The 25311-nt window shown below is 37.1% G+C and overlaps 1 protein-coding gene across 4 annotated transcripts in view; it reads left to right on the top strand.

The window, feature by feature from the left end:
* The window catches only part of GRM8 (glutamate metabotropic receptor 8), a 717908-nt gene that overhangs the window by 644426 nt on the left and 48171 nt on the right, over window positions 1-25311 (top strand). For all 4 annotated transcript variants that reach the window (XM_084897670.1, XM_084897672.1, XM_084897669.1 and 1 more), the window contains exon 9: window positions 1919-2854. In XM_084897670.1, the coding sequence (XP_084753796.1) occupies window positions 1919-2854 (936 nt within the window). The remainder of the gene's footprint in view (window positions 1-1918; window positions 2855-25311) is intronic.

Consider the following 25311-nt stretch of genomic DNA (forward strand, 5'->3'; position numbering starts at 1 on the left):
GCTCATAATTTGGTTTTGTCTGATTAGCAGGTCATCAGAAATGTTGTACTAGTTGTCAAGTAATGAGAGAAGGACTGAAGTAGAGCCATGATGATTGAAGCCAGGGAATGAGAAGTATGTGTGACAGAAAAAGTTATGTCGGAAAACATATGGATAGAACCATTGGCAGAGTTAAAAGAACCAAACAGAAGGGAAGGAACCAGTATTCCTGAAAGTTGGAGAGAAACGATAGTCATAGTGTTTTAAGATGTCAAGAAAGGAGTGTTTCAAAAAAATGAGATGAATTGAGAGGAGGCCATTGGATTTGAATGCTAGTGCTTTTCTTGCAGAATGTTTAAGATGAGGACATTGCAAAAGCTATTTCACATGGGAATGATGATGCAGAGGGGCCTAAAATATTGTTTCTAAAGGTTTGACTTCAAGATTTCTAACAATCTTGAAGTTTAATATTTCTAACATATTTTTGCTGCCTTTTTAAATGGTAACATTATAGATCTAAGAAGCACCAAACAAAATACAATTTTGGTTTTCTAATAATTAGCTGTGGAACATAGCCTTCACCAAAAAGTATTTCATTATCTTATATGAGTCCATTTATGGTATATAATCAATACGTTAGCCACTAAGTAGATCATTTTATTTTCTCAATATTTCTGAGAGTAGCTTCTAATTTAACTTTTTAATTTCCTACTGCGATCCTATAAGGAAATATAACGTTCTAAATCATTAAAAACCCAGTAGGCAATTAGTGGGGTTGAGATAGATTGTTTTCCTCTGTGGTAACAGACAGAGTAGATAGAATGGTTGAGCGCCCTTATGACACATGAAGCAGCATCTACTTTCTCAAGAAAGGATGTTTGAAATGACACTGGCATGAATTCTCTCCTCCACCTTGGGGATATTTGACATACTCTGCAAGTACTGAGCTTGGGAACTGATCCCTTAATCTGTGGGGTCTGATGGTACTTCCAGGTAGATGTCAGAATTGACCCAACTCAGGAAACCAGGCTGGTGTCCCAGAATTGCTTGGGAGTGTGGGAGACACCGACTTCCACCTCACACATGCTGGAGCTGGGTTCAGACCCTTTAGGTCATACAGTGGCAAATCACCTAAAAATAGCATTTTAACTTTAATAGCAGTGTTTTGTGATTTAATCCAAAAGAGCAAAGTGGAACTTTAAGTTCCTTAAGCAGATACTAAGCACCAATGTGGACTGCCTCATTTGTACCACTTTCACTATTTATACCACCGTATAAGACTGTTCTTGTTCAATGAATGGGAAACATTACCGCCCAGCTGTCTCATTCAGCCTGGCGTTTTTCACAGTGTGAAAATGCAAGATTGGAAAAAAATGTATCTCAAACTTAAATGGATGCAAAACGTTAATAGAATTATCAACATAAACACACGAGGAGTGTCAGAGATGAAAGTAGCTATAATAGTTTTGCCATCTCTTTTCAAACTTGACAATGTGGTTTGAATATCTGAAAATACAGTATAAAGACTTGGATCCTCCTGCATCTGTGTGTTCGTACCTTAAGCCAGTCTTTGAGGGATCCTGGTATGTATACCTGTGATGAGAGTTCACATATCTTTCCACGGGGGCTGTTTTTTGGAGCTTTCAACCTGTTCGGGTCCATCCATCTTTCTCGGAATGTCAGATTGGTCCACATGGAGTAGGTAAATGGAAACTAATGACACTCATCAAGTCAATTAGGTGAGTGATTTATTGGACCAGGTCATGTAACACTTTCATCAAGTCAACATCAGGGAAAGAAACCGGGGCTCTTTTACGATGGTAAACTGTATTTGTACTGTCAACATCCTGTGATGTATGACAAATCCTCCAGCCAGGATTAGGATATTATAAATGGGGGAGAACGGAAGGCTCATTCATTCATTGTTTTATGCCCGCAGGTGGAAGACATGCAGTGGGCTGGCAGGGAGCACACGCACCCCGCTTCTGTGTGCAGCCTGCCCTGCCAGCCCGGGGAGAGGAAGAAGACGGTGAAGGGGGTTCCCTGCTGCTGGCACTGCGAGCGCTGCGAGGGCTACAACTACCAGGTGGACGAGCTCTCCTGCGAGCTCTGCCCCTTGGACCAGAGGCCCAACGCCAACCACACGGCCTGCCAGCTCATCCCCATCATCAAGCTCGAGTGGCACTCGCCCTGGGCGGTGGTGCCCGTGTTCGTGGCCATCCTGGGGATCGTGGCCACCACGTTCGTGATCGTGACCTTCATCCGCTACAATGACACCCCGATCGTGAGGGCTTCGGGGCGCGAGCTGAGCTACGTGCTCCTCACGGGGATCTTCCTCTGCTACTCCATCACCTTCCTCATGATCGCGGCGCCCGACACCGTTATCTGCTCCCTGCGGCGGCTCTTCCTCGGGCTGGGCATGTGCTTCAGCTACGCGGCCCTGCTGACCAAGACCAACCGCATCCACCGGATATTCGAGCAGGGCAAGAAGTCCGTCACGGCGCCCAGGTTCATCAGCCCGGCGTCCCAGCTGGTGATCACCTTCAGCCTCATCTCCCTGCAGCTCCTGGGCGTGTGCGTGTGGTTCGTGGTGGACCCCCCGCACATCATCATCGACTATGGCGAGCAGCGGACGCTGGACCCCGAGAACGCCAGGGGCGTGCTCAAGTGCGACATCTCCGACCTCTCGCTCATCTGCTCCCTGGGCTACAGCATCCTCCTGATGGTCACCTGCACTGTGTACGCCATCAAGACCAGAGGCGTCCCGGAGACGTTCAACGAGGCCAAGCCGATCGGATTTACCATGTACACGACCTGCATCATCTGGCTAGCCTTCATCCCCATCTTTTTTGGGACAGCCCAGTCGGCAGAAAAGGTAAGTACAAGACATGTATGTGTTGATTTTTCCCCCCTGGATTTAACGTTCTCTTCAAGGCCCTCTCCTGCCTTTCCTTTGGTTCATTTATAGTCTCCTTAAAATGATTCGGTCTGTGGTGTTCTTATTTAGAAACACACACACACACACACACACACACACACACACACACACTCACACACTCACACACAATTCCCTCAAGGCCTAGAGTGGGGTGGGAACCTAGATCAATGTGGCCTGCAACCATGTTTGGATAAAAATGTACTCCAGCACACCTGTTGCGGAATAAAGCAAACCTTTGTGGCTTCCAGAACTGTCACCTTTCTTGACTTGCATGGCAAATGGAGACCTATGACTATTTCATGTGGGACTGAGCATATAGCAGGGAAGAAAGTAGGATGGTTTGGGGCTCTAAACCTAACAAGTGGAAAGAATTATACTTTTGCGTATGCAGATGGGACTGTATTAGGATTAAAGTTGTAAATTTAATTTAGGAAAGAATGTATGAATCGGAAAATAAGTTTTTCAAAGTCTAGTGGGTCTGCTTTGATATGGTTAATAACTATATTAACTAGTCAGTGTAAAACAATGCTTTTGCAGATTCTGGAAATGTGCATTATGTGAATTAATAAAAAGAATAAGAATAAGAAGAACAATAACAATTTAAGTGCTATTTATACTTGAACCTATGAATGCCATTTTAACATATACTGTTTTATCTCAAGAGGGCCCTAAGTAGTTTACTTTGGTTGAACAAATATTAGCAAACAAAATCTTCTGACATCTAACCTTCCTTTCCTTTTTTATCTCTTTCTTTACATTTTATAAATTACAGCCCACTCTAATTTTTCATTTTGTGACTTCCAAGATTGTGGGAGGTGCAAATACAAGGCCAATAAGACGTTATTATTTTATTTAGATCAATCCTTCAGTGCCTAGATTTTTAGATGAAATAAAATCATGGTCCTATATCAAGCTATTGGATATCATCTTTGTAGTTAAAACATGCATTTTGCTAATAAGTTTTCTTAAGATAATTGAAAAAATTTAACCATAGTCTCTTAGAATAGTGACTGCAGATTTGCAGCTGCCCCTGAGGAGCAGTAATAGAAATAAAATAGTTTCAGGTGAAATGGACATGTGAACATGCTAGGGGCTGCCCAGTGCTGCTGAGGATGCAGGAGCAGCACATCCAGTGTGAACCTGAGTGCAATGTGTACTAGTACATTTATGGTGCAGATAAATCCATGCCTGTAGAGATATGACAAAATTCCCTTTTATTTATGAGCTTTTTGGAATCAAAATAAGTCAACAAAGCACATGGTAAGACAAAGGATAAAATAATGTAATTGGCAATTATTTTGCATTATGCCAATGAATATGGCAAAGACTAAAGAAATCAATAAGAAACACCAATTTTAGGAATTTTCGGAACAGGATAGTCCTCAAATTATTTAGTTGGTCTTACAGTCGTTGAATTTCTAACAACTCTACATCAAGAGCTATTATATAATAAGTAGCAAAGAATTTGCTACTGAAGTACATTATATAATGCACTTCTGTGTCATCCAAACACTTCACATTGAAATTGGCTAGTTGCTATTCTCTGTTAAAGTCTCTATTATTCAAAATAATACACAAAATGTTTGAGAATGCTTATTTTTCACATTGCTAAAATTATTGACACATATTAAAAGCAAATAAAACGTTTTTGTCTCTAAAAAGAAAAGGCTTGAAATAAGTTTTATTTGCTTTGGAGGACCAAAGAGCTGGTCAGTCCTCCATTCTCATTTATAATGCTTAACCAATGAGCCCCACCATTACCAACTTGAATTGTTTGTAACAAAATAGGCGGCCCACACACCCATTAATTCAGCAGGTGCTTATTGAGCATTGTGTCCAGCATTGTTCTAATTATTGATCTCATGTCAGTCTGCTTTCCTGTAAGGCTCTGTCTGACTCCCAGCCGAAGCTGAATGATGTCTGCCAGCACCAGGAAGGTGCCAGGTTCAAGGGCAGGAGAAGATGGTGAGGGGTCAGATCTGAGATGAAAAAGCAAAGATGAGAGCTATGCATCCTATAGTTCTAGTATGTAATTAATTACACTTCTTAGAGTAATGTCTACAGAAGAAAATTTATCTAGCCATATAGGTCTCTCTGAAATTACAAGAGAAGCAGGAATAAAAAGCTAAATTAGTTGAATAATTTTGACAGATGTTTCAGAAAAATCTCTGAGTAAAATCAAGTTAAAAGGGGATCTTAGTAGCATTCACAAAGGCGGACAGCTCTCTCTGTCTTCATTCAATGATGAAATTCCTTTTAATTTCTGCACATTCCTTTTTCCCCCCAGAATTTGAAATCAAGATGAATTACTATGTTTATTCCAATAGAGCTTATGCCATAATTTATTAACTTCTTGCCTACTATTGCATTTTACTAGGCAATAATAATAAATGCACTTTTTCTTTTCTTATAAAAAAAAATGGTGTGAAGGAAGGGTGGACATTCTGAGGCATGAACATGGACTAACACAAACTCTCATAATTTCACTAAAAAGACAAAATATGCAAATATAATTAATGTAATAGTCAGGAAAAGAATCTCAGGGATGGTTAGGGGCTATTAGGATAGAAAATATCTCTAAAATACATATTTCACCATCTCTAATTGGTCTCATAAACTAAGCTTTCAGACACGGGTTATGACACTGCCAAGCTCCAATGAGCACATTGTGTTAAACCCAGTGTCAAATAGAAACAAAATAAAACACCGTCAAAGTGAAAAAGAAAAGAAAACTCAACAATGTCAAAACACCTGAACGTCCCCAACCAGCCTTTCTCCCTTCACCCTCTGATGGGTTGTGCAGCGGCTAGCTAGCAGCCCAAGTCCGAATCCTGGGTGTCACCTGCAACTCCTCCCCCTTAGTCACTCCCACCGCTTTATCTCCTCCTCTCATCTTTCCATCTAATCTTTTATAAAAATTTGTAGAGGGTAAGCAGTATCTGTCTGATATATATCTGAATGAATATGTCTTTTAATATTCATTAGAACCTTTTATGTCAGTACATTCTGAATATACAGATGCCTATTCAATGAGTGAGTGGAGTGTCTTACACAATAACCATATAATAATATAAATGCTTATTTATGATTTTAATTAGACTGTGGCCTTATGGGAATGTTTTATATATATCTTATTGTGATTTGCATTACAATAGTTTTTTCTGAAAAATAAGTTTTCTTATTTAAATGATGGGCCATATAAACTTATTTTTAAAATTTTGTCAATCACTTATTCTGAATAGAACTCCTAAATATTTAGGGAGAAATATAAAAAGGAATTATTATAGTTGCCCTTAATTTTATCTAAAGATACACAAAGCAAAGGAGAATTAATGTGATTATCCAGATATGTTTACCACGTCATCCCTCCCTTGTTCTTTTACTGCATGTGACTACCGGAGACCAGAAGAATGTGGGGAAACAGGTGGATGAGTAGGATTAGGAGGAGCATGAGCTCTGGAGTGGGGAGGCTTGGGGTCAAATCCTGGCTCTGTGTAGAGCAATCACCCCACCTGCATTCAGCCCTATTCTCAAAATAGAGCAAATCTGAGTTCATATAGTATAGTATATAACAAACAGACAAACGAAACCCTCCTCCTCTTGTCTCATTATGGTGTATTCACATAATAGATCTCATAGCAGTTTACATGATATGAGTTATGAGACCGTTTAGCACATAATAAGCAGTTAATAAATGTTGGCTATTATTCCTATTAGACTACATTTCATGAGGACAGAGACCTTATTTAGTTAGCTCCCCATTTTATCTTGGGCACCTTGCAGAAAGTCGGGCCAGAATAGTTTCTCCAAGACACAAGTGTTTAATGATTAAATATAGTCACATTCATTCACATAATTGCCTCAGTTTCTCCAGTCATTTAGACCATGTTAGTGCGGCACCCCAACTGAAAGTGCTTTTGCAAACAGAGGGGCTCTCCTGAGGCTGTAAAGTATATAGGTTATAGCAGTCAGAGAGGAAGACAGAATCTGTAAGAGGAGGAGGAGGAGGAGGAGGAGGAGGAGGAGGAGGAGGAGGAGGAGGAGGAGGAGGACAGAGAGTTCTTTTCGAGGCAATGTGTAAAGTATTTTCTCTCTTTAGCAGAAAATACTGGAAGAAGCAACATGTCATCAGAAAGCAGCTGCTAAAATATTTAAGTTAAAATATAGTAACTCTAGCAAGAGTTGTAAGGAATAAATAAAACTCCTACTTTAAGAAATAGCCAAGATAAGAAAAGAACAGCCTGAGAAACCTAGGGTAAGAATGTCAACATGACCTAGACAACAATGGAAGTGATTTTCAGACTAGATCAGATTTAGTGGTAGTTTCCAGTCCCACCTGCCTCCTAACAGTTAATTCCTTAGGATGCTGGGAGGTAGAAATGATTATCAGTATCCATCTTGCATGTTTGCAGTCGTAAACTGTATAGTGTTTCCTTTCCTTGGCAGCTTGCAGTCATATGAAGTTGGTCTTCTTGAAGGGTCCATGATGCCCCACTGTAGTTACAGAACTATCTTAGACATCACGGTAGATTTTGTCTGGGCAAGATCTATAATACTGAACTATTGCAATTGATCCTTGAAGGGAAAAAACAAATTTAAAATAAGAAAAAGAAAAAACAACTGGAAAAGAAAAACATCTCATTTGTGCACTCAGTTAAAAATGCTATGCTTATGGCTCTAATCGGTTTAGTTCAATGTCGGCCTGCGGACTGAAGGGTCCCAGGTTTGATTCTGGTCAAAGGCATGTACCTTGCTTATGGTCACATCCCCAGTAGGGGGTGTGCAGGAGGCAGCTGATTAATGTTTCTCACTCTCTATCCCTCTCCCTTCCTCTGTAAAAAATCAATAATATATATAAAAAATCAATAAAATATCTCATGAAAATATAGTATCAATTTAAAATAAATGTAAATATATATACACACACACACACACACACACACACACACATACACACACACTTCCATAGCATATCCTATGCTATGGAAGCAAAGGATATCTGGGACCCAGTGCACACAAGCCTGTTAAGCAACTCTCCCAGGAATGTTGCCTTAGTTTCACTTGTTACTTTGTTCCAGGCTACATATTTCCACTATAGAAAAAGACCAACTTACACATTTAGGACAATTCTTTTGGTGGAAGCCAATCTTATTTGACAGCACAAAGAAATATTTGCTCAATGGGCTTTGCTTAGAGTCTCATAATTTGGGGGCTCAGAGGAACTACTTGAATCAAACATCTGGTTGTTGGTGAAAAGATGGTACTTTCACACTCATCTTTTTAAAACTGAAATTGAGTTTGCAAGGTTTTGATCTTTTATGCCCAAATTAGAATAATTTAATCAACTAGACAATTAGTCAACCTGGGAACTTTGTCCTGGAACTAATATATCTCATCAAAATGGCTTAACTTTCTTAATATGAATGAAATGTTAAAGTACTGGATTTGATTAAGATTAAACCATGAATATTTTCAGAGTCAATAAGGAACATTACTTTATTTCAAAATGTTTAGGAGAATGTCATACAAATAGACACTCTCTATAGGCAGAGCTATGACACCACAGAATGTAGGTTGTACAGAATGTAGTGACTAATTTTGTTATGTAACTTCAAATTGAATTTTCCATGATTAAATAAGATGCTTATATCTCATGCAGCGCATAGAGTGCCAACAAGAGCAGATTGCAAAGAAATAGTTTATTTTGGCTATCACCGAAACACATTTTTATGTTGGAAAAATTAAAAAAAAAAAAAAAAATATATATATATATATATATATATATATATATATATATATATGCAGTTTTACATGGGTTAGTGCTACTCACCCCAAAGTGTAGAAAATATCTCATGAAAATATAGTATCAATTTAAAATAAATGTAAGGCATACTTATTTGCCTCATTAAAAGAACTACATAAAAAAATTCAGTGTGGCTTTTGGGTCAAGATAGGGGCTGGCACAAACATATATATCCCTTCGCTCTAGGGCAGTGGTTCTCAACCTTTCTAATGCTGCAATCCTGTAATACAGTTCCTCATGTTGTGGTGACCCCCAACCATAAAATTATTTTTGTTGCTACTTCATAACTGTAGTTTTGCTACTGTTATGAATCATAATGTAAATACCTGTGTTTTCCAATGGTCTTAGGTGACCCTGCTAGATGTTCTCAACCTGTGGGTCGCGACCCTAGAGTCTAGGGTAACAATGAAATTGGAAAAAAAAAAAAGAAAAGAAAAGAAAGAAAGAAAAAAGAGGAAAGAAAAGAAAAAGAGAAAAAAAGAGAAAGGAAATGAGGGTGGAGAGATATAGAGAGAAAAGAGAGAGAGAGCAAGCTATAATAGTTTTAGAGCCAATATTAGGTAAACAATTTGAGAAAACCCTGAAAATAAGTCGAATCAGTCTGAGATTTTGAAAAATTAAAAACGAGAAAACACAGCCCCAAAGAGGTCATTGGTTCTTACCATGGAAGTCCCAAATAATGCCTAACCCTAAAGTCAACATACAGACCTGAAGCAGGCATAGGCATGACCGTGGAGAAAATTATTTAAAGAGCTACATTTCAAAATAACTGGGCCAGGTGAGTACCTCACTTTCCCTGTCTGCTCTAACCTTAGATGTAAAAAGAGTCCAGGTAAAAAGAATGGGAATCATCAGATGGTAGAATTACTTCATACTCCACTGAGAGAGAAACAGCAGAATTTGAAGTAATTTTTATTTCAGACAGATGCGGACAAGTGGGAAATAGAAAAGACAGACTCTATCCAAGAGAGAAATATGACCAATTTCTCAACTCTGAGAATAAGTTCCCCCAAGGGTGAGCCCCAGTCACTTGCCTGTCTGCATCCCTACATCTTTAAGAGCATCCAGTCAGTTAAGACAACCACTGACTTAATACAGGTCCTTCTGGCCAAGAAAAATGGATTCCACCTGACCCTTCAATTATAATTATACATGAATGGCCAAAGATGTCAGTCATGAGAATAAAAGAAAACTAATAACATCATCATCATCACACACACACACACACACACACACACTCACACACACACACACACACACACACACACACACACACACACAGGGGTAACAAAACAAAACAGAAGCAATTCATAAAATATAAGATGATTTTTCAAAAACAAGAGAGACATTTTATTACCATTCCAAGAGAATCAAGAAAATATTGAACATTCATGCATGAACTGATTGCTATGGAAAAATCAGTCAAAGAATAAGAAAAAATAATACTGAAAATTAAACTTATGAATGTGGAAATAAAAAGCTTGACCGATGGACTAAAACATAGGATAACTAGGGTTAAAGAGCAGAGTAGAGATCTGAAGGATAAAATAAGAGGTAGAACCACAAAGAAAAAGATTAAAGTGCTTAAAAGAAAATATGAGAAACGTTAGAACATGTTGAGCACACATGCAGGACCTAATAAACATCTGAGAAGAAGAAACAGGGGAAAATAAGAGGAAGAAATGCTAAAATAATAACATCAGTTGCATTCATATTTGGGTCATTAGAAAAAAGTTTCATAACTGAAGACAATTCTTACAGTCTAAAAAGACACCCATCTCAGGAATATTTCACTAATTGAGATAAACTTCCAAGACTTTTAGGGGGAAAGAAGAATGAAAAGCTGACTTCATCTGCTACCCTGGATTTTAGCAGGCAAGGACAAAGACTTTTTGAGGGAAAATTATTTTAAACTTACAATTGTGTAGCCAGCCAAACTATCTATCACTGTGAAGCTGAAAATGTATATGATTCAGGAAATCTGGTGCCTACATATTTTACATATGAATTATTCTAGATGTAGTCCAACAAAATAAAAAAGTGTATCTGATTAAATTAATAACTGATTACATATGATTTAGAATAAAAGGTTTAAAAACAAACCGTAAAAAGAATCTATTAAACCTTAGTGTCTAATTGTCCTTTAAAATGCAGTTTTGATAATTATATTTATTTCTTCTCTGTGAGCCCAGTCATGCTACTTGAATGAATCCAAAGAAATAGTATTTAGTAGCCATAATTCGGGGATTGCTTTTGTCTTGATCTCACATTGTTAGAAGGGATTTAGAAACAAAACATGGAAATGTTAATTTACTGAAATGAATGTAAATATTATAATTTGATATAACTTGAAGAAATTAGGAAACACTTAAGTAGGGTCAATGGAGAGAGAGTTGTGCAAACACACTAAAGCATTCACCTTTCACTGTCCACAGATACCATCTAAAATTGCTAACTCAATAGATATGTATGCTATTTAAAGAATAATTGAACAAAACATTAAACCTGTTCAGACATGTTAATTCTATAGAACAGCATCAGGATATGGAGAATGGGTGACAGGGTTTTAATTTTATTTAATAAATGCTTAGACTTTATTTTCCTTAATTAATAAGTATATAGAATAAAAATAGAATACAGAAAGGTTTAAGGGAAAGTTCCAAGAAAAACTTTTCTTAGACAAAATGAATCTACATTTTTTATATTGGAGATACACACACACACACACACACACACACACACACACACTGAGTGGCCAGATTCTGATGATCTCTGAATACATAATAATCTGGCCACTCAGTATATATATAGGCCCAGTACATGAATTCATGCTTGCTTGGGGTTCGGCCAGCCTAGCCAGGGGGAGGGGACATGGGCAGTTGGCCAGCCTGCCGGCTAGTCGAACTCCTGTTCAAGGGGACAATTAGCATATTAACTTTTATTATATAGGATATACACTGAGTGACCAGATTATTATGCGTTCAGAGATCATAATAATCTGGCCACTCAGAGTGTGTGTGTATGTGTGTGTGTGTGTGTGTGTGTGTGTGTGTGTGTGTGTGTGTGTGTATATGTATATATATATATATATATATATATATATATATATATATATATAAACAATTTTTAGGTACAGAAATGGGTGAGTGAATTTGTATTATGAAAATGACTCAAGATCTTTGAGTATCACAAACAGTTTATGAATTTCTTCCTTTTTATGGTTAATATCATTTGTAAATAAATATTTTTAAGGGCACAATTTAAGTATCAGCTTACAACTGATGATAGCATTTCATCAAAACTATTTATCAAATGTTTGCCAAATGCAAGGACCTTTGCTTGACGCTTAGGAAAATGCAATTTTGAGCAGGAAGTTTACTGTCCAGATGCTTAGGGTCAAGTCGGTCGGATAGGGTAAACCAAGCACCCAGATGACTGTTACAAGGCAGAGTAATGCAATGGAGGCAAAGTGCCTATTGTGAGATCTTGTGATCAGTAATGGCAAAAAGAGGAAGGTAGCATATCCTTTGAGGGATCAAGAAAGTCTCCACGAAGGAGATGGGAATTAAATAGACCTTGAGCCCTGGCTGGAGTGGCTCAGTTGCTTGGGCATCATTCCATGCAGCAAAAGGTCACTGGTTGGATTCCTGGTCAGGGCAGTAGGCAAACTAATTGATGTTTTGCTCTAATATAGATGTTTATATTTCTCTCTCCCTCTCCCTTCCTCTCTCTCTAAAAATCAATCTATACTAATAAAAGGGTAATATGCTACTTAGACCAGACATTTTCCGGATGTCCTTCTGGACAAAGCCATGGTGGTGGGGGCCAAGGCAGAGGCCGTTAGGGGTGATTAGGCAGGGAGGCAGGTGAGTGATTTAGTTAGACCCACAGGGATGGGGCCTAAACTGGCAGTGAGACATCCCCTAAAAGGTCCTGGATTGGAGAGGGTGCAGGCTAGACTGAGGAACACCCCTCATGCACAAATTCCATGCACTGGAAATATAAATAAATAAATAAATAAATAAATAAATAAATAAATAAATAAATAAATAAAGCATTGAGAGAAACAAATGCAAACAGGCTTCTTCAGGGCACTGTGTATAAAACCTATGTCCAAATAATTGTTTTAATCACAAGGAGAGCTGGGTGACAATAGTCCAATTTAGTCACAAGGAAAGCTGGGTGACAATATGTCCAATTTCTCCCATTCTTAATGGCACTCCTTTTACCCTGGAAAAGTATTTCCCAGTGTGGGCAATAAATTATAGGGTTATCTACAAAATAAGTCTCATTTTATAATTGGCAGGCATTTTGTGGAATTATGCCAAGTCTGAAATTCAGTACTAGGGACATGAGCATATTTGAATCTCTCTGAGACTGGCTCTATTTTCAATACACTGACATTTTGTGAAATTTCTTTGTCAATGATAAGTCATGAATTGTAGTGTGTGAGGATAAGAAAAGACAATAATAAGATTATTGAAGAAATCCAGGCAAGAAATATTGGGGGCTTGACATGTGGCTGTGAAAGTGGAAAGAAGAAACTCAATTCCAGCTGAATTGGGAGCAAGAGAAGACGGAGTGGGAGGTGAGGTGCTTGCACTGTCTGCTCTGTGGCTGTGTGTGTGCTTCCGAACCTTCTGTGTGGCTGCCACAAGGATTCCATTGCATCAAACTTCACAAAAAAGACTGTAGCTTTTCCTCTGGTGTGGGTGAAAGGAAAAAGAGCAAAAAAATAGTTACTAATTACTGCATCTAGCCAAGTATGGAGAAGGATTTGGGGCCCAAAACAGTAAAGTTGGATGAAAATCAGATTGTGTAAATAAAAGCAAAGTTAAGGATACAGGGACAAGAACACCTGGTAGATTGTAATTTTCAGAAAACAAATCTGCCAAATAATATTCAAATAAAGTTTGATCACTGAAATTAAAAGGCAAATTCTCTAGAAATTAAGTTAAATTATTTTCAAGTAAGTGATTAAGAAACTAATTTAAATATATAATTATCATTGTCATGTAAATTCGGATGTTAGGTTGATTTTATATTCTATGAATTTGGGCAAATTGTAAAGTAATCTTGGTTTGCTCTGCTTGTCATGGTCATGAGCAGATGCATTTAATATCTTTTTCTTTACTATGTATCTCATTTTTTTTTCAACGTTGGGCTCCTTGAATATAATATATTAACCCAGTGGTCAGCAAACTCATTAGTCAACAGAGCCCAATATCAACAGTACAATGATTGAAATTTCTTTTGAGAGCCAAATTTTTTAAACTTAAATTATATAGGTAGGTACATTGTTATTAACTTAATTAGGATACTCCTAAGCTAGCCTTTGATAAAAACTCAAGGGGCCAAAGAGCAGCACGTGGCTTGCGAGCCACAGTTTGCCAACCACTGTATTAACCAGTCAGTTTTCAATTGTGCTATTATTGTTGCTCTTTAAAATTATTTATAAAAAGTCATGCATTGGGTCCATGAGGTAATCTGTAGAGTTCTGATCTTGGCAGTGCTCTAAATCTTGTTCACAGGAAGAATGCTGAACCAATCAAAACTCACAGTACTAATTGTAGGGTTTTTGTGTGTGTGTGGTTGGGTTTTTTTTGTTTGTTTGTTTGTTTGTTTGTTTGTTTGTTTAAGAATGACATATTACTCATTTTGAAAAAAATATTTTTATCTCAAAAATGACAATAAGCCACATGTTGTCATCAGAATTTTATATTCACTATTTGTTCAGTCACCTGTATCTCTGGGGGGGGGGGGGGGGAGAATCAAGAAATGTAATATGTTTTGCTGTTAATTGGTACAAATTCTGTAGCAAACAGCTTTTTATATAACCTTTGTGAGTATTTGCAAACATATACATTACAACACACATGTACATATAGCTGCTGTTGATTGCATGTTCTAAGTTAAGATTAAATGTTATGTTTCTCCGGCCAGCTGTTTTCTCTAAAATGCTCATCCACACAAAGTGAGTTGCAGCAAGACTAGTATTGGTAGACTGTGAGCCTGTTATAAAACCGTGCTGTGTTTACACCCGTAGGCAGCCTGTTACTGTAGCTCCGCCCTTTCTTCCACAAAACACTGTTCCCATGCTAAAATGTCCAATCAAACTACAACTTCTTAAACAGTTGGCTGTTTTACCTGCTTATTGTTAAGAACTGACCATGACATACACAAAATAAATAGTTACATTTTTAATAAAACATTCGTATAATGTGGCACAAAAAACAGCAATGAGTAGGGGCAGTTAGTACCATAAGATTATAAGACAGCCCTTAACTTACTTATTTCTACCTCACTTAGTATGTACAGTGTATTTGTTACATAGAGAGAACATGCATACGTTTATGATTGTTATTGATAACCCCATCTTCTTTTTCCCTCCCTGACATGCTGGGAAACCATATTGCTTTGAATCACCTTTTGTTTCTGACTCCTTGATCTCATCTTCCTTCTGCTCAACTTCTCACCACCCCTGATGTTGGCCTTTCTCCCAGGCACCACTCCCTTGAAGTCTTCATCACTCACACAGCTTCTGCTATGAAAGGACACTCATGCTTTCTTAATCTCTGCTCTTTCACATGTACAAAAATGTGACTTAAACAGTTCAGATACTAAATATGAAAAAAATCCAATACCCAAATTGTAAAATTAAGATATATGAAACCAAAATGTTTTATAGTTGAAATAGAAACTATTGAATGCCTCTTATGTCCCCCAAATCAAACTAAGATCTTTGTGTATAAACAATATTTTTTTATCTCAAAGAGATGAATTTTATAGATACAGGGAAGTTAACTCAGAATGTTTACATTCCTACTGATGCTATGAGGTATACATGGGGCTGAACCTATTCATTTGACTGCAGGTCTCATGCTTTTAGCTGCTCTTTCATATTTCTCCATTATGCTTAATCTTTTTTGAAAGTCTTCTCTTCTACCAATGTCATCTCTATTTTTCAGAAAACCAAACTTGAGAGTTAATACAAACTACCTTTTTCCTGTCACCCATATTAATACTCTGTCAACAAATTTTTTTTTCTTCATCTGAAACTTTCCCTAGATCACACTTCCAAAGTTAAATCTCTTCCCACTTCCAAGGTCAAATTCCTAGTCTAACTTGGGACTGCTGTGGTGACCTCCTAGACTGATCCCTGACAGTGAATTCTAGATTTCTGCCATACAGATATTCTACACACTTTTCTGCTTTATCACTTTTTGAATGTATACTCAACCAACCACTTTCACTCTATAATGTTGACAGCATTCACTGAGCTAGAGGTGGCCTGCCTTTATAGAGATTGGATTTAGTAGAAGAGACTGATTTTAAACTGATAATTCTAGAATATTACTAAGAAATTTATTGTAGTGTTATAAAAGATGGTATGAAGGGTTCTGAAACTAAAATAATTTTCATTGACCATTAGATCAAACCTTCATTTTCAATGAACTCAGTTTTATTTGTATGTTTGTTTTAAAGCAAATCAACCAACCCATGAATTCTTCTCTAACTTACAAGACATTAAGGATTCTGAATAGATATGTACTCTATCTGGACACACATTATTTCATTTATTTATTTATTTATTTATTTATTTATTTATTTAAAAATATTTTATTGATTTTTTTTACAGAGAGGAAGGGAGAGAGATAGAGAGCCAGAAATGTCGATGAGAGAGAAGCATTGACCAGCAGCCTTCTGCACACCCCCACTGGGGATGTGCCCACAACCAAGGTACATGCCCTTGACCTGAATCGAACCCAAGACCTTTCAGTCCGCAGACCGACGCTCTGTCACTGAGCCAAACCGGTTTTGGCTGGACACCCATTATTTTACAGTTTCAGATTTGTGTCCTATGCTGTTTGTGGGGCATTTATGAGTCTATGCACCTATGATTGTATATATAGTAGCAATTATTCAGAGAGACATAATAATCAGAATTCTCATGTGTTTTTCCTGAATTTCACTTCTTGCTAGTCCCAGGATATCTGCCAAAGTATATTGCAAATAGTTTTCACCAAAAAGGTTTTTGTTGAGTTAGAGGTACAGGAACATGATAAACATTTTCAAGCCAAGTCTGAGTCACTCTGTGCCAGAAAGTGTCTTAAAGACAACAGTAAAGAATATGTTTGGACTAAATGATTCTTGTCTCATTACCTCTGTGGCATTTAGAAAGCAAATTATCTCCTCTGAATCCCTGTCTCCTTATCTGTAAACAAGTCTCTATGGTTGTCTCTTCCAGCCTCTCTTGGAATATTTGAGCCCAGATCCCCAGGATGTTTGATTTCCTGTCTACTTCTAAGATGCCCTTATTATAGAAAAAAAATTGCCAGTTACTTTGGAAATGGTCAACCACTCAGAGGCATGACCTAATTTTTAAGTAAATGCACATGAAGATTATTATGCCTGTGTAGTGAAGGATGCAAATGAATGCACAACACATTTTAGAAGATAAATGTGCTTGAGGCAGTCATTAGTCTTATAAACCTTAATCAAGTGCATTCACATCCACATACGTTCCAGAGTCTGAATTACTTTTCCAAAAACCCCTATGGGGCATGTACTCACACCATATGTTTCTTTCAATTTTGCTGAGATATCTTAGACAGGGAAATAAAAAAGACACTCAATGCTTCACATTACTTTCTAAATGTTTTGCTCTCTAGTTGAAAAAACAAAGGTGAGCTATGAAGTATAGCTGATAGTAGACATCTCCAAGTTCATCAGATTATGCTAATTTAGCATCACCTAGCTTTACTTTGGCACATTCTACTCATCATTACTTCTTTTGTTTTTAATATATATTTTACAGAGAGGAAGGAAGAGGGAGAGAAAGTTAGAAAATCAATGAGAGAGACACATCAATCAGCTGCCTCCTGCACACCCCCTACTGGCGATGTGCCCGCAACCAAGGTACATGCCCTTGTCCGGAATTGAATCTGGGGCCCTTCAGTCCATAGGCCAACACTCTATCCACTGAGCCAAACCAGCTAGAGCATTACTTGTTGTTTAACATTCAAATCATGTATCCCTGGTAGAAAGGCACGAGCACTGGCTGGAAGGCTTTAACGTGACTCCAGAGAAGTTGAAGTGGAATGTAATCTCTTATTAGCAATTGATTTTGATTTCACCTCACATTAGTGAGTTCCTTATCCCCTTCTACCACATCTCCCTTGTACTTCCAGTTAATGCGGTACCATAAATCGTTCTGCCACAGGCCTTAGGAAGACAGGGGGGAATTACATCTACCAAGCAGCCCTTCCATGACAAATTATAGAGAGCTGATAGCAAGCACCAGTTAAATTCCCTGGCATACCTTTGCATTTTCCTCTCATTTGACTTTTCTTTTCCTTATTTCCCTCATCCTGTGAACCCTGGGAGAAAGCCTGTGTTTTTAAGTCTGTTTGTAATGGGGGGAAAAGGAAAGCTGTTATTTTCTTGAAAAGAAATTCCTAATAGTTTAACTTAATTCAAGTATGGAAACTATGTAGGTGACATGAGTTGTTTTTTTTTTCCTGTTGGTTGTAAATCTTATAGGGCAAAATGAGAAACACATATTTATTTTGAAAAATAAAGCACCTATTTCTAATGCAAAATAATTTAGAGCAAATTCTAACGGACAACAGTTTGCAATAGATATAAATTGTGCATTATTTTATATAACACTCTGAGCAATTAAACTGCATTCTGGCTGGTTGCATGGAGGCAGCATGGTTACCAAGCAGTGGGTAACGTCAGTGTTTACAAATGGGCATTGAGCCTGGCTGCCAAGATATAAATCCTGGTTTGGCCATGAACTGTGTGCTGAGTGTTGCATATGTTACTACTCTAAGCATCGGCTCTCATCTGTAAAATGGGCATAACAGTATTTAGCAGACAAGATTAGTTAAAATCTATATATATAAAAGCCAAGCAACCAGAATGGCCAGAATGACCAGTCACTATGATGTGCACTGCAGCTGGCCATCTGACCTGATAGGGGCAGCCCCTCTCCCAGGCCTTCCCTGCCCCCAATTGGGCCCCATGGAGTGGGCTGGCTGGACCCCATCCATGAACAAATTTGTATACCAGGCCTCTAGTATTGAATAAAACCAATTCTTCTTGTTATCTCATAATTCCAGTCAGGCAGAGTGGTTAGGGCTGATCAGGCAGGCAGGTGAATGGTTAGGAGCCAGTGATCCCAGATTGCGAGAGATATGTCCGACTGCCAGTTTAGGCCCAAGTGGTCCCCCAATTGTAGAGGGTGCAGGCTTGGCTGAGGGAAACCCCCAATGCACAAATTTTGTGCACCAGGCCACTAGCATAAAGTATTACTTTCTCATAGCATTCTGAAATTTCAATGCCCTTCAATAGTATAGCAAATTTGGGATTGTTAATGTGTGTAGAAGGGAAATTATTATTTACTGTACTAAAGTATTCTATTTCTGTATGAAGTGCTGGTAAGCAAAACATCTTCCATTTTATAACTCAGTATATATTGTCATTGTTTTCCAAAATAAAAAAATAAAAAAGGTTAGGCTTGCTAGTTTTAGTAAATAAAAATTCAAATGTTCAGTTAAATTTAAATTTCAGATAAGCAATGAATAATTGTTTTTTATAAATATGCCCTGTATAATATTTATAACATCCCCAAATATTATTTATTGTTTGTCTTAAATTAAAATTTAAACAGGCTTTTAAAAAATATTTTGTCAGGAAACTCTATACTAGGTTGATGAGAATAGACTTATAAGATAAATGTAAATAACAAACAAAAAGTTAAAGCCTTCAAATTATTTGATACAATAATTTAATAAAACTTTATATTTAAGGTAAAAACCATTAATTAACAATGAAAATATAAATTTAAATAGCAAAAAATGGTATATCAAGATAGATACATAAAAGTCCATAGATAATTATTGAAGTAAGCAGAAAAAGCCTTCTCAAGGATGCAAACATTCCAATTATGGAAACCTGTGAATATGATATGTTACATGGCCAAGGGGAATTCAGATAGCAAATGGAATTAAGGTTGCTAATCAACTGGCCTTAAAATAGGTACTCTATTCTGGGTTATTGGTCCAATGTAATGGTAGGGACTGTCATAGTGGAAGCTGGCATTAGCATCACAGTAATGTAACCTGAGAAAGATTAAACTGGCCACTGCCAGGTGAAAGGGGCCCTGATCCAAGGAGTGCAGGCAGCCTCTAAAAGCTGGAAAAGGCAAGAAAAGCGATGCCCCCCCAGGGCCTCCAGAAGGAAAGCAACCCTGTCCATACCTTCATTTTCGGTCAATGAGACAGACTCGCTGCCAATTTTGGCCCTCCAGAACTGCAACATAATCTGTGTTGTTTTATGCCACTGAGTTTGCAGTAATGTGTTATAAGAGCAATAGGAAACTGATACATTGGGTAAATCTGTGTACATTATTGCTTTGAGGGACTCCTTGTGTAATTTTCTGTTATTTTCAGACATGGCATACCATTCTTTAAGACCAATAATAATAATAATAATAATAATAACAATAATAGTATAAATATGTTTAATATTAAAAGCCTTTTAGAATATATAAATGCACAATTTTGAAAGTGTATGTTAAGATAATGCACTATACATTGAATATCTTAATTTACATTTAATTACATATACATAGTGAATGAAGCTGCTTTATGTTTCATATCTCTTTATATTTAAATATTTGTCCAATACATATAAGATTGGCTATAATCTTTCCTGAGTAGTGTTATTCAACACATTTATATAAAAAAAAGAAAAGAAATTGCCTTCTGTAGTCTCTACATTCATTAGTGTTAAAATCTCCTTTCTAAAGTATATTTTAATTATCCTATAAAACACCTGCATTGTATAAAAATTGGGAAATAGTAAGAGAAAAATAAGCACTTATAACCTATGCATCTAAAGCACATGCTGTAGTTTGGAAGAATCTTTTGTTGCTGTTTTTTTCAAAAGTGGGTTTCAACCACTTTTAAGAAAAGATTATGAAATATGTCATTTAGTGGATGACAGTAATATACCAGGTGTACTTCAACATTTTCTTGATTTCAGGCATCCTTTGAATTTTTACTGTTATAAATACAATCTCTATCCATATGTCATTTTGCAGAATTTTTATTGTTATTTCAGGAAAACTTCCCTATAATTCTTTGTAATTATAAAATCAAAAGTAGGACATTTTTGTAGATCATAGCATTCACTCTCAGATTGATATTAATGCAAATTAGCATCAACACTATAGAAAGCTCCAACTTTAGTAAATATAAGCCTTTGGATATATGTACTAATTTGCAAGAAAAAAATAAATAATACAAGTAGACTGACTTTGGGTACTGGAAAGATCTTTACAAATCTTATTTCAGTTATTAAGCTATCTAATTTTGAAGAAAAAATTTAAGCCACTTTCAATTATGATATATGGTAATATAAAACACAGTCATTACAAAAGAAAATCCAATATACACGTGATATAAAAGTTGTATGATTATATATATATATATATATATATATATATATATATATATACCACAGACACCTATGATGAATAATTATGGACACATTTTAGAGACTTTCATACAATGGTCATAAAGAGGTGAATAAAATATTAAAAGGGTTTTGATATTTGTTGCTAATATAGTATAAATTAAATTTGCTTGCTGATTTCTAAACTCCATTTTAAACGAGACCCATTCTCAAATTTTGTATTTCATATAAAAATAATTCTGTCCTAAGACCAGGTGATTTAAATCCTAGAACTATATCCAAAGAAACCCTGGAGGACCTGCCTATGTAAAGAGGTTCAGGTTTGGAGGATGTGGAGCTAATGAATCTAAGAAATAGGTTCAATCTCCATGTATACTAGTTTAAGTTTTAAACTAGTTATGTCTAAAGACTAGTTTCAAACTTTGGTGAAAATATTTCACATGTACGAAATATAGCAAAAGGGACTATGAAGGAATATGTACAAATCACAGTGTCAGAATAAAGAGATATTTTAAAGTTCACTGAACCAATTATCTGTTAAGAATTGATGCTAACCAGTATATGTCCACATGATGCCTGAACACCTCTGGTGACTAAAAGCTCGCTACCTTCCAACCTGACGCCTAACAGTTGTCAGTGATGACTCTAAGTCTTTCCTTAGGTTGAGCTAAAATGTATCTCTATTGAAGTTATGCTGATGGGACTATTTAAAAATATCAAGGCTAATTCTTCAACTTTCACAAGGCAATCAATCAATCCTTTCCATATTTGAGAACAGCCACCATGACTTTTTGAACCTTGTCTCTAGTTTAAGCACCATTTCTTCCTCCTTTAAGTATTGTTTCTTCCATTTCAAATGTTTCATAATAAAACAGAGTATGCCAAGAGAGGTTGGAATAGCACAGGTCAGTTGTATCAAGAAACTAGATTGGATGGATTTCTTAATAAATACTAAAGTCACTTCACCTTTCATTTGGAACCTGTGTCAACTCTGGAATCATACTGAGCTTATTTTCAACTAAAACCCACGTTTCTTTTCAATGTGTTGTTGCTGACCCCTGGATAGTGCTCAGTGTCCTCTGTTTAGTCCCTCGCAGCTTTAAAGTGCTGCTGTGCATTTTAAGAAAAACTTAAGGAAGCCCCTGCTTGCTGCCCAATGAGCTGGGTTGTGCAGCAGTAGCTAACTGTGCTGCTGTGGCAGCTCTGGGATGCTGACAGGAGCATCTTATCTCCTGCCTCCTTCTGGCCAGGGTAACCTCAGCACTGCTACCGCTAACTAAATCTGAATTTACAGGTGACTTCCCCTTTCCTTCCTGGTGTGTGTGTGTGTGTGTGTGTGTGTGTGTGTGTGTGTGTGTGTCTGTGTGTTAAAGCTTTCTGCCTTGGTATTATTGTCAAAATGACAAGAAGGGGATAACTGTCCCATTTTCCAAGTTTATTTGCACTTAGAAATTTCAAATTCTTACATGTATTATCATGACAATTTTATTATATGTATTACCTATACTCTATGTATAGATGTGTCTGAAGTCATTTAAGAATGTTTTGTTCTTCAATGTCTAGAGACCATGGTGAGGCAAATCCAAACAAAATAGATTTCAGAAAAGAGAAGGATCCAGGAGTCTAGGCAGAGATAGAACAGATTAAGAAGCAGTTATCGAGTTCCCACTGTTTGTATTTTGCCAACATAGAGAATTTCTCCACAGGAAATTACAATTTGCTAAAGATTGTAGTTATGCTAATAATCTCTGATTGGAAAAGAGGAACATTTACATATTTGTAGCCCAATGTTTATTGAATATTTACTAAATGTCAGGCATTGATCTAAGCAGGAGTGGGGAAAGTCAGGCCCATGGGCTTGATTAAGGCCCACAAAACCATTTGGTCTGCACCTACCAATGAATTAGGGGTGAGTTAATTAAATGTTTAACCTAATATAGAAGGCTAATTTTTAAGATGATAATTTTGTATGACCTGCAATTGAAGTTATAAATATCCAAATGGCCCTTGGCAGTAAAAAGTTTTCCCTCCCCTGATATAATAGGATATTAAATTAATCTTCAACATAATGTTATAAGATATCTGCTAGTATTATTCCACTAGAGGCCAGGTGCACAACATTCATGCATTGGCTGGGGGAGGGGGGGAAGGATTGGTCCTTCAGCCTGTCTTATACCCTTTAGCAATCTGGGAGCCCTCGGGGGATGTCTGACTGATGGCTTAGACCTGCTCTCCTTAGTGCTGCTGAGGAGGTGGGAGAGGCTCCTACCACCACCACTGTGCTCACCAGCTGTCAGGGGCAGCTCCCTGGTGGTCAGTGCACATCATAGCAACCAGTTGTTCTACTATTAGGGTTGATTTGCATATTGCCCTTTTCTTATGTATGATGATTTTATAGATGAGATGGTTGGAGATATTCACATATAAAAAGGTAGATGACTTGCCTACAAAAGTAGGCAAGTTGTAAAGCTGAGATCTGAAGCCATGCTATCTTGCTTCAGAATCAGTTTCTTAATCATGATGCAGTGTCACAGGAAAATTAAGTGGGCAAACTAGAAGAGGGAAAAGCACTTATTTGACTGTTAGTTCTTGAAAGAGTTTGTTGAGAACCTCTTAAGATTGAATTAGTGCCCTTTGTCCTTCTGTTTCTGTGATACCTTTTGTACGCCATGCTTTTGTAATTTATTGCATATGTTGCATATTACTTTGCACCTGTCTTCACCACTACCTTGCTATTTCCTTGAAGGGAGGAACTGGCTTTCATTTTATGCCTCCTCGTTGCTAAGCAGAGGCCACACAGAAATGCATTCAGGAACATTTACTTTATTAGAGGAATCAGTGAGGCTTTAAATTATGACTATGTTTTCCAGAGGTGGAAATGGACTTACTGGGAAAGAAGAGCCCGTTCTAGGAGTTTCTAATCAAATAGGCATCTGAAATCCACATTGACAAGGCAAGAGTTTTGCAAGAGACATGTCTGAAGGAAGCATCATGAAGTGAGTGGGGATACATAGAAAGAAGAGACTGAGGCTGAAGCTCTGTTTACTCAGTTTTTTCCTGGTTTGGCTCTATTTTACCTATAGATATCATTTGCAAAGCTGAGTATTTGCCCCTTTCTTGGTTCATTTATTTTGGGGAACAATAGTTTTATCCAAGATATTGAGGAGTTCCCAAGCGAACCCTAGTCTAGGGGTCTCTATCCACTGAGCCTTTTATTGAGTAGGAACCACTGGTAGATTGGAGGTATGTGGACAATATATATCAATATATAAATTCTATTAGGAATCTCATAGAAAGAACTAAAGTCTGAATGTCTGAACAAGAAGATACTGCAGGTATTGAATTGGGGCCATTCTAGTCAATATTTATATTAATTAGTGGTAAGATTAATTAATAAGCCTACACAATTAAGACACTAGAGGTAAATGAGGTGATGAGAAAAGGAAAGCTGAAGGTTGTGGTTTTTTGTATTATACATCTATAAATCAGTTTATACAACTGATTGATTTTAGGGCTGGCTAGTAAAGGTTTGCTTGCATCCATCAGTCTGAAACCTAATTGGTGACACAAGAGTTGCTTTTAATGTTCATTATTCCACTTCAGAATCTTGAAACTGAAAAATTACTATACCTGCACAATTGAACACCTTCACTTTTTTCTTTTTTCCTAGGAAAGACCTCTATAATTTAGATCCCTACCCATTATCATTATTTTCTAGCTGCTGAATTTGATATTTTACACTATGGTTAGTAACAAACAATTACTTAGAAATCGGTCAACAGGAAGCTCTCTTCTAGCACATTTTTGTAAAATTTCAGGCACAAAATCAAGTCTCTTTTATAAACACTGGTAAACATTTTACTGAAAAAAAATGGACTAGGGAATATCAATTGATTACTTAGATTAGTTTATTTTTATTACATATGTATGATTAGAAGAATAATTTACACTAATAAAAGAGAAACATACAATTTACCATCACTTTGCTACTCCAAGCCACGCCCACAAGCCAATCAGGAGTGGGCATGCAAATTAACCCAACCAAGATGGCAGTTGGCCAGGGAGCTGGAGCAAGCAGGAGGCTTGGGTTGCCCCGGCAATGGAG

This window comes from Pipistrellus hanaki (assembly GCF_964339955.1).
Source record: "Pipistrellus hanaki genome assembly, chromosome: 10".
Taxonomy (NCBI): Eukaryota; Metazoa; Chordata; class Mammalia; order Chiroptera; family Vespertilionidae; genus Pipistrellus; species Pipistrellus hanaki.